Source organism: Mytilus galloprovincialis, chromosome 8 (genome assembly GCF_965363235.1).
Source record: "Mytilus galloprovincialis chromosome 8, xbMytGall1.hap1.1, whole genome shotgun sequence".
NCBI lineage: Eukaryota > Metazoa > Mollusca > Bivalvia > Mytilida > Mytilidae > Mytilus > Mytilus galloprovincialis.
The window spans coordinates 6,019,337-6,033,949 of NC_134845.1; the positions used below are offsets into that span (position 1 = coordinate 6,019,337).

Genomic DNA, 14,613 nt, shown 5'->3' on the forward strand with positions numbered 1-14,613 from the left:
CTGTCCCAGGTTAGGAGGGGGATCCCGCTAACATGTTTAACCACGCCACATTATTTATGTATGTGCCTGTCCCAAGTCAGGAGCCTGTAATTCAGTGGTTGTCGTTTGTTTATGTGTTACATATTTGTTTTTCGTTCATATTTTTATATAAATAAGGCCGTTAGTTTTCTCGTTTGAATCGTCTTATCGGGGCCTTTTATAGCTGACTTTGTGGTATGGGCTTTGTTCATTGTTGAAGGCCGTACGGTGACCTATAGTTATTAATGTCTGTGTCGGATTGGTCTCTTGTGGACAGTTGTCTCATTGGCAATCATACCACATCTTCTTTTTTATATTGTATAATGTCTTTTTGTCGTCTTTCTTTTTTGCAATAGCGTTGTCAGTTTTGTTTTCGACTTATCTGTTTGAATGTCTCTTTGGTGTATTTTGCCCCTCTTTTATTGAATGGCACCTTGTCTGCAGTAAATACGAAATGCTAAAGCACTATAACGATTCCATAGATTACAGGTTTTTTTTTTTCTTTTGTAATGTCAATATACGGTTTAGTATGTTGTAAATCGTATAGGAGAATCCGAGTCAGATAAATAAGCATGAATTTGACAGCGAATGTCATTTCATCCTTTTTCTACTCATTTTCGTTCCTTTTAACTGTGTATGTGTGCGGATCATTTCGATTTATTATTTTGTTTATAAAATTCGCTGGTATATGGAAATTGTAAAGTTCAAGATCGGTGCATACTTAAAAATCGTCCTTCCTTTTGTCACTATACCCAAGTCATCATATCAACGTTTTGGTTTAAAATTATCTATCACAGAAGATGGAGTGTACTTACAGTGAAATATTTCCTTCATCGGAAAACAAAGAGACCTATAATGGTTTACTTTTATAAATTGTGACTTGGATGGAAGGTTGTCTCATTGACACTCATACCACATCTTCTTTTATCTATCTATATAGAGAAAAACATAATAAATAAAACTTTCTTTTTAATTTATTTGCATAAAATGTTTTCAATCTCAAAGTGGCGTCCATAAACGTCATACACAGAGAAGAATATACTGAAAAAATGAACAATTATATTACCCTTTTGGTGTTAAAAAAGGAAAGACATGTGTGTCAAAAGATTTGCAATCATGTGAAACCCAATGCCTCTTTGCATATTTTTTTTTAAATCACACAGATTGTCATTTAGGAATTATCTACGTTTCTCTACGTCGACGCCGGCCTCATCCGAAACTAGGAAAACATCTACAAGTGGTACCAAATCTTCTCGGGGCCCATCCAGCAATGCAATGCATAGAAGGACACCCTGTTGGTGCTGGCGTAGTCGTTGTCGTTGTCGTCGTCGGTTCTGGTCCTTCGTTTCCGGACAGAATATTTCTCAACTCTTCTCTTTCTGCATCAGTCATTTCGCTCATGATAGTCTGGCGCAAGGCGCATCTGTAAATGCACAAAAAAATATTTAAGTTATTTTGCTTAAATTCGTAAAGATCATCAAAAAATAATAATAATAATACGGTGAGTTATCTGCTTACAGTCACTACACCTCATTATTCTTATTTGTTTTATTCATTACCTTAAATTCTCATTTTTATACAAAACACCAAAAAAAGACCAAAGAACGAATATCAATACCCAAAATAGAAATACTTTGATAAAAATAGAAACTTCAATGGTTATTAAAAAAAGTTTTCAAATTCTTCTGAAAAGTTTAAGGTAGATAAAATAAAACTAGCAGTGATATTCGGGTTGAACATGGAAGATGTTTTACTTTTGTTTCTTGACAAACATTATACTAGTTCAAAGAAATGGTCATCAAATTAACATGATTAAGAAACATCTTTGCCGGCTTTTAAAAATAGCACCAACACATTTCATATGTTTAGGTATTTGTCTACGATGGACATGTTTCTATCCTCGGAGTCTTTTTAGCATATATCGAAGTGATATTGTATAGAACAAGTAACAGTAATTGGATTGTTGATTTTCCTGCGTGATATCTATACAAGATTTCAACTTTATCTTTGTCCTTATAATGGAACCGTAATATTCCATTATCCAATTACTCATTCATTCGTTTGTCAATGGTCAACTGATGGTCAAGTAACGATAATGACTTGTCATCTGTCTGCATTCGTGGCCATTGCTTTATTCTATCAATGTTCACCTGTCCCTTGTACTATTTATTATGTAATTCATGAAAGGCAGTGGGAAATTGATAGATTTCCGGAAGGATAGACGTGTCAATAGTTTATCTGAAAGTCCGGGGAAACGGCAATGGCAGTTCTAACAGATTAGAAATGTACGATAATCAATCAATGTTGTATTATAAAATACACAATACCTTCGATATAGCTGAAATTATAGAAATTGGGTAACAAATTAGTTTCAAAATTAAGACGATAATATAAGCTTTCTTTTAAACTGAGTTTTACTGTGCGTATTGCTATGGGTTTCTTTAATTCTACATTGGCTAGAGGTATAGGAAGAGGGTTGAGAACTTACAAAACATGTTTAATCCCGCCGCATTTTTCCGCATGTCCCAAGTCAAGAGCCTCAAGCCTTTGTAAGCCTTTGTAAGTCTTGTATGCTTTTTTAATTTTACTTCATTTTTATATGTTTTGGAGTTTATTGTGACGTCCATTTGCACTGAACTAGTACACAATTTTATTTAGGGGCCAGCTAAGGACCATCTCCGGATGTGGGAATTTCTCGTTGCGTTGAAGACCCATTGGTGGCCTTCGGTTGTTGTCTGCTCTTTGGTCAGGTGGTTGTCCCCCTGGCATATTCCCCATTTCTATTCTCAATTTTATTGTCCTTTAAGTCCTTTATTGTATTCTTCACTACACTTTTAATCAAGTTCGTGTTTTCCTTGTCCTTTGTACTATATTGCAAGCTAAAGTTCAAACATTATAGTGCTCTGGTCGATAAATATCTGTAAGCAATGCTTACTAACCCTAGATAACTATAACAACCTTTTCCCCTTTTTCTAAATATTAATTTGAGTCACTCTATATATCTGATTATGAGTTGTAACCTATCTTTAAGCAACTACTTACTCGCAAGTCGACTCATCAAAGCGAGCAAATCCAGTACATGGCTTTTTCTGTACACATTCACATTTGCAGTTGTTTTCCCGCCAAATATGTTTAGATGATGCACATGTTACACGATTTTTACAACGACATCTACAGTCCCTTTCTAAATAGTCGTGGATATTTGGGTTGCAGTGATGAGCCTTGACACGACATCGTTGGTCACACTTTGTATGTCTCTCTACAGTGACTTCCTTCATTCCACCATACTGGAACTCGGGAGAACCCTGGTACGGCATTATGTTTTTGATTACCTGTAAATATTCAGTTCAAATAGTTTAGAGTAACTAGTAGATTGACATTACATTATTTATGAGACATGGCAATCTCAATCTAATACAATGTTCTTGATCAAGTGTGGTATTGAAACATTAGTATGTTTGAATACTATTTCCGTTTGAATAATTTCGTCTTTTATGGTCTCTTCATTTATACATTTTAGAAAAATTCAATCAATGTAACTTAAGGATTGTCAAAAACTGCTGCCATAGCACTTGGAACATAGATATAGGAAGGTGTGGTATTAGTGCCAATGAGACAACTCTCCATCCAAGTCACAATTTATAAAAGTAAACCATTATAGGTCAAGGTACGGCCTTCAACACGGAGCTTTGACTCACACCGAATAGCAAGCTATAAAGGGCCCTAAAAATTATTAGTGTAAAACCATTCAAACGGGAAAACCAACGGTCTAATCTATATAAAAACGAAAAACACTTATGAACCACATAAACAGACGACAACCACTGAGCATCAGATTCCTGACTTAGGACAGGTGCAAATAATTGCAACGGGATTAGATGTATGGTCGATTCCAAGTAAAAATAAAGGCTCAAGGTTCTTTATATGTTTGTTATTGAGAATACTTTATTGACATTTAATCACATACCGCTATCCTATATAACAGATATAATATAAACCCTAAAAGTGACTAATTATATATAATATATACCCTGAAAGTGACTAATTAGATATAATATATACCCTGAAAGTGACTAATTAGATATAATATATACCCTGAAAGTGACTAATTAGATATAATATATACCCTGAAAGTGACTAATTCTGTTTGTACTGGCTCACAGACCAACACGTCTGAGGGACAACATCCTGAACACCTCTCAATACGTGTACATGGAGGCCATAACAAAACATTAGAGTCCATATCTTTCGGTAACATAACTGTCACAAAGCGTGGTTCACAGCGATCATAAGACGCCAACCTAGCAGTTCCGACTGTAATATCAAACATTTTTTAAATTCTTATTTAATTTGAATAATGTGGTTCTCTTTGTGTCATGTATAGTTTTAATTGTTTAAACTTCTTAAGATCAGTGGTAAAAGGCAGCACTTTTCTTTAATGATATTTCCATTATATATGAGAAATTTACCACTCAGAAATTAATCATTGTGTTACTTTATAGACAATATCATTAACACATAGCACTGTATTTAGACTCTAATAACTTTGTTATTATCAACGGACACAAAATGCCAAGTTAACAATTCATCATAATTTATAATTATCAGTGTCAGAACAAATCATATGACATAAAAATTGTATAACTATTCAGTGTTAAGGTACTACCTCCACTTATGTGCATAGCGTCAGTGTTGCCATCTTCATGCACCAAGTCTGAAACAAAAATATAATGTGGTCAAGTGTTTGATATATGTATTATTAAATAATTCATGGAAGAACCACATGAAAAACATAAACCGACATGCATGCCAGAATCTATGTACTGATTATTAATTCTGATCTTCCACTTAAATAATTCTTGTTTAACTTGGTTGAACTGGTTTGATCAATTTCAATTATTTTATCTTGTCTATCCCAGTTTCGAATCCAGATTTTGAAAAAGGGACACACCCCTGGCAAGCCAACATTAAGAGTGATAGTTGTAAAAGTTCTATGCATTTATCATATATGTAACATCATAATGGAGACTCCGCCCCCGAGTCCCCCCTAAATCTGGCTCTTTGTAAATTTATAGAGAATAAATGTGAAATCAATGTAATGAAATCATAGCCACAAAGGTCTTCAACTTACTGGAAACGTTGAGACGTGATCCGTCTGGCATGCGTACGAAGTTATGCAGAAAGTCCGGAGTATTCATAGCTGATCGGAGAATCTCCGGAGATATTGCCTGTAAAATATATATCAAAGTGTAAATGAAAGAGAGATATAAAACACAATCACTGAAAAAACGTTTCAATGAACTTATTCCAGAGCAAACTTGGTGGTTGGACTTTTTAACTATTTACAGTTTGTACTTATTTTAGTACTATTTCATTTATAAAATCACAGATATGAGTGAAATTTTAGAGGATTTTAAGCTTTTTGTAACACTTCAAAAACAGTTAGTTTGAAGTCACATGTTTAATTTCTATATAATGGGGAGCAAACGATTTTTTTAATGTGCTATATGAGTCATCAGCAGTATATTTATACTGTAAAATTTCAGCTTTTCGTAGAGTAAACGTCGCGACCGAGTTTAAAAAGGATTGATATTTTATCGAGCAGCGAATAAGCTAAGCATTCTGAAAATATTATAATAGATTTTTCCAATAAACAAAACCCGAACTGTACAATTAACTATGTAATTACACCTTATGTAAGAATCCTGGGTTTTGATTGGTTGATAGCCAGTGAATTTTTCACCAATTTTCTGTTAAAAATGAGAATGAATTTCCTTCGGCTCGTGAAATTTTACATTCTCTCGACTGGTATTTTTCGCAAATACCCCTTCTTAACATGATATATCTGTTCAAAATACACTTCATGACAAGATGTGAATAAATACCAAAAAAAAAAACAACAAATAAACGAAGGTTTCTGTCTGCTTGATTTTTGCTAAAACAATACATGAAAACATAGACTTCTAACTTGGGAAGGTGACATCAGCATGCTTGCACAGTCTTTCTCGGAATTTCTCCTAATCTCATCATCGCTAGCCAAGGAAGAGGAGGGATTGGATCGTAGTTTGTCTAGCGAAGATGCCCTTATCAGTGCTGACAACGGTGAAACAGCACAAAAAAGACTAAAGGTTAAAATCAGTCGGAAAGGTACTGACACAAGAGACCTAACAAAAAGAAGGAAAAAACACAAGGTACCACTCTGAGAGTAGCTGCAGTAAGTATATACTAGGTGAATGATTTATACACCTTCACACTTAAACATCAAATACTACAAATATTTCTCTCCATTATGATTTATATATAAACGTATAGTATGGGATTTTGTTTTTAAACTTTTTAAGGGACAAATGGACGAAGGGTGCATTTATGAAGTCCAGTAAACAATTTCTTGTCGTCCTGTAAAACTATCGATACAAATAATAATGTACATAAAACTTAATCACTAAAATAAATAGTTTAGAATTTTATCTGGATAACATTATATTTACTAATTGAACACATTTTTTATGCAAAATAAAAGTATTTTCGAATGTATCGTGCAGGCATTATTCAGGCAAAAAAGTCGTGATTCTCAATACAGTGCACGTACGTATATATCTAGGACAAGGCTGGTGTTCTTAAATAAATATTTACAAGAAAAAAATCCGAGGCGATAAGAACTGACGTAAACTGTTTACATGTTATCTCAGCCTTATCAGTATTACATTTTGGTAAAATACCAAGTTCAAGCTAATGTGTTTTCAATGCCTTCACTTTGTATGGGATTTGGTTCAAGACGTTTATTTAAACTGTGTGGAGCTAATGGTAAACAGAAATCTTACCCTAGTCTTGAATTAATATCTCCAGCTAACGAAACAAATAAGATTAAACTAATCTATGATATTTTTTTTAAATTTATTAACTTCTTGGTGAATTTTTAAGAACTTTTTACCAGTCGTATTTGTAGAACACCACGTATGCATTAAACACTAAAATTGTTGCAAAAAAAACCAACATATTACAAGAACTTTACACCGTAAAAAAAGGCGAAAGGCCAGGATGATAACCAAACCTCAAGTCGAAGGAAAACGTACAACGCGAATTTTGCAAAAAAAAAAAAAAAATATCGCCATTACAACAACAAAAAACACAAAGGGGAAAAAAGAAGATAGCTATGACAAAAATCGGCCAATGTCATGGCAAAACTTTGAAAATAACCACAATGACAAAATTGACAATGACATGGCAAAAAAAACCCGCACTATTACCTAAAATAAAGTACATAATAAGACCGAGCAACACGAACCCCACAATAAACCAAGGTTGATTTCATGTCCTCTGGAAGTGTTAGCAGTTCCTTGAAAACTATGACTATATCAAAGGTAGTTACAATGAGACAAAAGACAACATTTTGATGTCATGTTATAGAATTTGGTAAAAGAGATGTGTTGCAAAAGCATCAAGAGAGCAACATATAAATACAATACATATTACCAATACGCAAGTTTCTATCTTATTTGTTTTACAATGACTCCTAAGAAAACTTGAATTGAATACAAAATGGTAAAATGCAAAATAAATTTATAAGAATCGGGTGCATGCCCAAACGTGTCCATTCAAATTATATGGTACCGATTTAAAAAGTTTTCTCTTTTAAAATTGCAAAAAAGATTTTGAAACAAAATCCTTTGACTTTGCCATGAGTATATTTTCCCCTAACAATAATTTATTAGATAAAAAGAGTTTGAACTAACATATTAAATAACTTACCAGTGCAAAAAATCCATTTTGTATAATGAAGAATAGCGTAGTAATGTAACGACCTTCCATCGTCAATGCTTTTATCGTTTGATGATTTTCAGAAGAGCGAAGTCCTCAACTTGTTTAATTATGCATGCAGTGTTAAAGGGTAAAATTGGCCAATTGCTTAGCTGTGTTATCATTCGGAAAATATTACGACTGTTAAATCGAAATGGCGTAATTCTAACTGAGATATGATTTATAAAAAAAAACCAGATAAACTATAATCAAGTTAGTGACTTTTTGAATATATATCAACAAGTATTCGTACGTGCTTGATATAAATTACAATTTATCGATACAAACTAATTTATTTAAGTATGATATTTACACGATAGCCAATCAGCAATTACAGTGAAGAAAAAATGTGGAAAGTGTGAATACAAACAATCTTAATATTGTCACACTTCAGCAAGATACTTAACATGTTCAAGAACGTGTAAATATCATCCCCGACCTTCTATTTTTTAGATACAACGGAGCCTGAAATTGTATCGGATTAAAAACATCAAAATTGGATAATTATTTCAGTTTACTTTGCCGGTGATCGACCCCTTATCCAAGCTACGAGTTGAACAAACTTTCCATCTTTTGTTAGTAACGATAGTTGTACACATTGCAAAACACTTCTTAATCTATGTGATTAGAAAAACTAAATGATCGAAATTTAAAAGTATTATAATTATAAGAATACACTAACTGGTGTACCTCATTTTTAATACTTGTGTTTAAATGAATCAGAAAATTGTTTTTAATAATGGTTATTGTCATAAAAATTGTTTTAACATTAATTGCCAGAGGATATGCATTTTCAATTAAATACATATATATAAGTTTGTTTATAATAATGCAACCTGAATATATACATGATTATACAATTTACAATACAGATATCAGCCAGACTTATGAAGCACTTTATATGTAAATAAATGTCCTATAAATAAATTGCCTTTATTTTCAAACATATCTGATAGCTTAAACTTTCTGTAAAGATCTAGACCATTCAGTTGCTTCGAACACGCGGCATGAGACTCCAGTACTGACGTTAATATCTATTTTCTTTGAAGTAATCTAATCACTATTCATACTTATAAAAATAATAACCACTCTTCGGATATAATAATTTATCAGAGCCAGGCATTAATAAATATTGCCTTCCAAAAATGTCAATAACAAGGCTGAGAAAACATGAGTAACTAAAAGAGCGAATTATCTTGCAACTGATCATAGTGTACAGATTGGTGTCGATTTTACATCAACAACTTTCCTCCAACATGAATTGATACAAATGACTTTTCAAGACTGTTGCGTCAAATAAAAAAAAATGTGATATGATTGTCAAAGAGACAACTGTCCAATAACAACAAAACATCGTAACAATTCAGGACAATAAAACACCACAATTTTCATGTGCATACAATGGAATTAACCCCAGGATATCGTCGTGCATATAGACTCCGTAGAGGCCTTCAACCCCGTGGAATCAAGAACGATATTCTCTTATGCCTTTGTATATGGGAAAAAACTTTTTGGTTCAGCTACTTATACAGATGAGACAATATCTGAAAAAGTCTAATTTTTTGGCAATAAGAAAAAACAACATAAATGTCTTTAGACCTGCTGTTTTAATAGCACAAATTGAAGAACACACATTGAGGATGGAAGATATTGAATAAAACATTTTTTGTTTTAATTTCTAAAGATGAGAATGTTCATCCCTTGGTGTCAATTGCATTCTACTTACTTGTGCTTTTAGTACAGATAAACAGTTTATGCTATTGGTGCAGGTAGGATAAAGACATTTCCACATATCTATTTAGCATGTCCTCTGAGAGCATGTCAGTCAGTCTGTTTATGATCACATGCATTTGAAATGGGAATGATCGTTAACATCGGATGAACCTGGGCAAGAAAAACTTTGGGTTGTTTTCTACTCTTTGGGAGGGCTATTGTCTTTATTGTTTTGACATATTCCCATTTCCATTCTCAACTTTATTTATACATATCTTTGATCATTTTTCATATATTAATCTGTTTTAAACTGAAATTACAGACTTTTTAAAAGACTGTTTTTAAATTGAAAGTATATAAATAAAGTAGCATATTATTAATCTATTGTAATAAAAATTTATGATATCTAATAAAATTTGTAGATTTAGCTAACGAAGTCCTTATATTTTTGTAAAGTAACATCCGTTTATAGTGCATAATTGTTTTAACGTTAAATAAGCTACAATAAAAAATTGCTTTCTAGGCCCTCTCTGTGTTTAATATTAGATAACTCTGGTTAATATCCCAATCAATCTGTCATGAAGGGGAGTTAAACAATCCGAATAAATGGAAATGTTTAACGACCTTGACTGGCTATACAGCCCTCGCACGATCGGAAACAATCTGACAACAAACAAATGGAAGTGTGTAACGACCTTGACTGGTTATACAGCCCTCGCACGGTCGGCTCGGTGCCCGAAGGCGATTGTTGAGCGTTTAAATATTTTCTGCCGTGGGTCAGGAACAGGTAGTAGAGGACGCCATTTTGGAGGTCGCCATTTTGGTTTTGGTGAGTTGGTTTTGGTTTGTTGACTATTTTGGTGTTATTTCTTCACAACGGCTGTTTTCAGGGCCAGTTTGGTCAGCTTGGCAGCCCGCTAACCTCGATGATAGAGTACTGGTAGATGAGTCGTGGACGTAGTTCTAAAGATGACAGGAAGCGTTATCAGGACCAAAGCCGTGAGGCAGTGAAATGAAGGTCAATCATCTAACACCTAGGATACAGCCCTCGGACAATAATCGGCATAACACTCCCCCATGATACAATGGTATTTGGAGTGCATGTTAACGCGGGTACGCCAACTACTACGTCTACTGTACGGCGTTGGGTTGGTTTCTGTCATCTAAAGTAGTAAGTCGTTGATCAATTAACTGTAAATCCTCATCGAAGATAGCAGGTAAAGGAGAGCTGGCCCAGCACGTCCGTTCAGCTGTAATGACTGAGACGTGACTGAATGGAATGAAAGAATCCGACATTCATTTATAGTCTTTTTCAAAAATGATGAACGGTTCTTTATATTGGTATGTAATCCTTTTAAATGTTTCAAATTTATGTAATTATATTCGTTCATCAATATTTTTGATACATCAATAACAAAAACTGAAATATATTGAATTGATACATTTTGTTATTATTTAAGGAATGACTGTAATATTTTTTCTGTCTATGAAGAAATAGCATAAAAAATTTGGTGCACACTGAATAATGCACGTAGCGGGTTATTTAACAGTGTGCACCACATTTTTTTTATGTTATTTCGAATAGACAGAAAAAATATTACAGTCATTTCTTATAATTTAAGGTGGTACCCAACACTTTCACTAAAATTAATTTGGCTCGTTCAATTTTCATAAAATTTTGTCAAAGTATTTACTTTTGCACTTTAACAAAAATATAAAAATTTAAAAACTTTTGAACCAACCGTTTTGTCAGAAAAATGACACTGGTTATATATAGCAATTTGACAACTACCAATTTTGATTATTGAGAAGCTTAATATTCCTTTTACAACATAACGTAGTTAAAACGTTCAGATGACTTTACAGAGTTATCTCCCTGTAGTGTTCGGTACCACCTTAAGGGAGTTCGCTTCTCAGTTTCAAAGTAATTAACTTTTCAAAACACTAGTTTATATAGGTAGATGATTAATAAAGAAATCCAAAGAGCAAAAAATATATATAGGTCGCCGTGCTTGTTTTCGAGATATTAGCAATTGAAATTTTGGCGGGAAAATATTCTCTCTTGACTTTTCATAGCTTTATCATTGACAAGATGAAGTTCTCAAAAACTCTTAAAAAGTAATTAAAATTTTATAAGACTTTTACAGATGGCTTATCATTATACGTGTAAAAGATTTAATAAAAGAAAAATGGGGGTCACCGGTCAAATTTTTCCAAGGCATTTAAATGGATAAAACCAGAGGATTCCGAAAATCTGACAAAAAATCTAAATCATGACAAGCCAGCTTCCTTAATTCTAAATTCCATTTTAAACCGTAGAAAACCTTGAAAAAACGTTGATGACGTCACGGTCACATGACTAAATTATGTCTATGGTCTGATAACAAAATAACGTCAGCCAATCAGTAGACGCGTTACATCCAAAATTAAATTATTCAAAATTATATCAGAATCCTATACTTAATGATAAAATAATGAACCTGTTAAAGGGAGACAATACACGCATATTTTTTTTTGAATCGGCACAAAATACAAAAGAATGTCACTCTTGCATACAAATGGCACATCCATATAATAACTTTTTTAACTGTGCATTCGTGCTGCGCCTTCAATGAAGATTCTAAATTATAGGTATAACCAAAAGTTGTTAATCTATAGGATGGTGAAGACCTCAGATTACTATAACAGCTAGTCTCAGTGAAGACCAATGAAAGCTAACCCACTGTAAAATATATTTCTTTGAAATTTTTTAAAACTTCCTCAGAAAAATGCTCGAGCCACTTGACTTTCATAGCTCATAATTAACGTTTTGACACAATATTTTGATAAAGTAGTAAAAGATTATTTGCCTCTCTAAGTGTAAGACTCAATAAACATCATATGCTTGCATCATGTTACCTAAATACAAATTTAATTAAGCCCTGAACATTTCGATATTTGTTTGTTTATTTTAAAAAATACCGGTTTGAAACAAATCACAAGTACATGTTAAGATCCGACTAAATACCAATATCCCGATATCGTCAGGTAAATCAGGAACATATATACTGTTCCCAGGGTAAATATGCTAAATAAAGGAACTTAAGAAGCAGAAAAATGAAGGGTTCGTCTGTTGTTTTGGAGATGTATGCCATCTGAAACAAATAATACATAATCAAAAGTTTGGCAGAAAATAATTCTCTGAGTCTCTGGATTTTGCATACATTTACCTTGGCACCTTTTTTTCTTTCAAAAACTAACATTTTCAAAATTGGCCTTTTAAAACCAGATGTAATAAAATTATGAAAACAAAAGAAGAGGTTAGGGAGCTACCATTTGATTTTTATGGGGGGGGCTTGGATGAAAAATTTTGTCCTGCATTTTTTTTTTAGTTGTAATCTCTGTCATGCCTTTTTATTTTTCACTCTATTCGGTCCTGCCTTTTTTTTTTTATTAGTTTATCCTGACTTTTTTTACCTAAATTGTCATCCTGCCTTTTTTTTTTTGCAAAGTGTCTCATCCTGCCTTTTTTTTACTCAAAACTCCTGTCCTGCCTATTTTTTTTCAAATTTCATCCTAGCCCCCCATAAAAATCAAATGGTAGCTCCTTTAGATGGGGCGGATCCAGCCATTTTTAATCGGCCATAAAAAGGGGCGGTTCCAACCCCCGGAACCCCTCCCCCCCTTTCCTGGACCCGCCGATGTTAGATGAAAGAGAGCAAGGCCGTAACTAGGCATCTTATTTTAGTGAGGCAAAATAATTGAGCCGAGCGAAGCGAGGCGAAAATTGTTTTTGGAGTGTATGAAATGAATGGTGCAAAATCCTGCATTCTAGGCATTTTTAGAGAGTTTGATAATGTTTTGAATTTGGACACTTTTTAAATAATTTTTTTATATTTAAAGACTTTAACTAACACCAAATTTTTAACAACTTTATTTAAATTCATATGCAAGATAATCATCAAAATTTCACTAATTGAGTCTGCTGCCAGAACATAGAGCAAACATCGAGTCAGTAGAGTTTGCCAAATTTTCCTATGGCTGGTTCAGTCAAATCGTTTCAGAATCATAATTTGGTCTACTGATATTCATATCACGATGAACATGGAGCATAGCAAGACCGCACAATCTACTCCATCAGCAATTCGGTAGCAGCATCGGTAGTAAAGCTTTCCTGTAAGCACCATCATACAGTCGCAGTTACAAAATATTAAACTCGCTTTTATGCTGACAAAGAGTAGACAAACTAGGGATAGAATGAGATAAGATACATGTATATGATTCTATCTATAGAGTAAGTATATATGATATGGGTACAGGGGAATTGGAATGGAGTTTTGGACGTTTACATGTAGGTCCGTAATTTCAAATTATTTCTGGAAATAGTTGGTGGTATTTTAGTTCCAGAATCTATAAATTTAGGGGTTGGGGTGTCCGATTCCGAAAACCCGAATATAAAGAAACGAATGTCCATAGTCCCGAATAAGTAAAGACAAAAGCCTGTGTTGAAGGTTCTACCATTCCTCATTAATATCAAATTGGAATATGGGATACATTCTTTAAATTTTTAAGGTTAAAGAAACATGGATAAAAACTAATCCATGAAATGAATACGCAGACAGGACTGCCCCCTTGCGATTCCCAGTACTTGATTTGTCAAAAGTTGGTGAAAACGGAGAAATGAATACGCAGACAGGACTGCCACCTTCCGAAGACCTGTACTTGATTTGTCAGTCTACTTATCGTTTTTTTATTGTTCTAATGAAGTTATATGCAATACTCAGACTCTGTTCACAAAAAAGCTAGTATACTAGAATTATTCCTTCTTTACCTTCAGTGTCGCTTTTCCCTTTTCTGCAAGAGCCTGCTTTTAACTAGAGATCCATGATGATTATCGTTACTAGGTTAATGTAATCGAGAAACATCACCCGTTGCGATGCTGAGTTATATCCAGGAAGAATGGTTTAAAAGGAATTATGACAAGTTATAGAAATTAAGGTTGAGACAGAACAACAGATGACTTATATTTTTAAATATGCATAAAAAAAATCAGTGTCGAAATTTTAGTGAGGCAATTGCCTCACTTGCCTCAAGGGTAGTTACGGC

The 14,613-nt window shown here is 33.5% G+C and overlaps 1 protein-coding gene across 1 annotated transcript; it reads right to left on the reverse strand.

Moving 5' to 3' along the window:
- Window positions 1–974: 974 nt before the first annotated feature.
- LOC143084936 (uncharacterized) lies at window positions 975–7,924 on the reverse strand. Its single transcript, XM_076261016.1, has 6 exons — window positions 7,768–7,924; window positions 5,150–5,246; window positions 4,685–4,732; window positions 4,145–4,332; window positions 3,061–3,350; window positions 975–1,441 (listed from the first exon to the last, which is right to left on the reverse strand). The coding sequence occupies exons 1-6, from the start codon at window positions 7,825–7,827 to the stop codon at window positions 1,228–1,230; spliced, it is 897 nt and encodes a 298-aa protein (XP_076117131.1). The 5' UTR covers window positions 7,828–7,924; the 3' UTR covers window positions 975–1,227.
- Window positions 7,925–14,613: the final 6,689 nt, after the last annotated feature.

What these genes read in the sequence shown, in the direction of transcription:
- LOC143084936 (XM_076261016.1), bottom strand. Translation starts at nt 7,827, where the DNA reads ATGGAAGGTCGTTACATTACTACGCTATTCTTCATTATACAAAATGGA. An exon ending in CAGAATTAGTCACTTTCAGG is followed by an intron (nt 3,351 to 4,144) that starts GTATATATTATA and finishes GAATATTTACAG; the next exon opens with GTAATCAAAAACATAATGCC. An exon ending in TTTGATGAGTCGACTTGCGA is followed by an intron (nt 1,442 to 3,060) that starts GTAAGTAGTTGC and finishes GTGCATTTACAG; the next exon opens with ATGCGCCTTGCGCCAGACTA.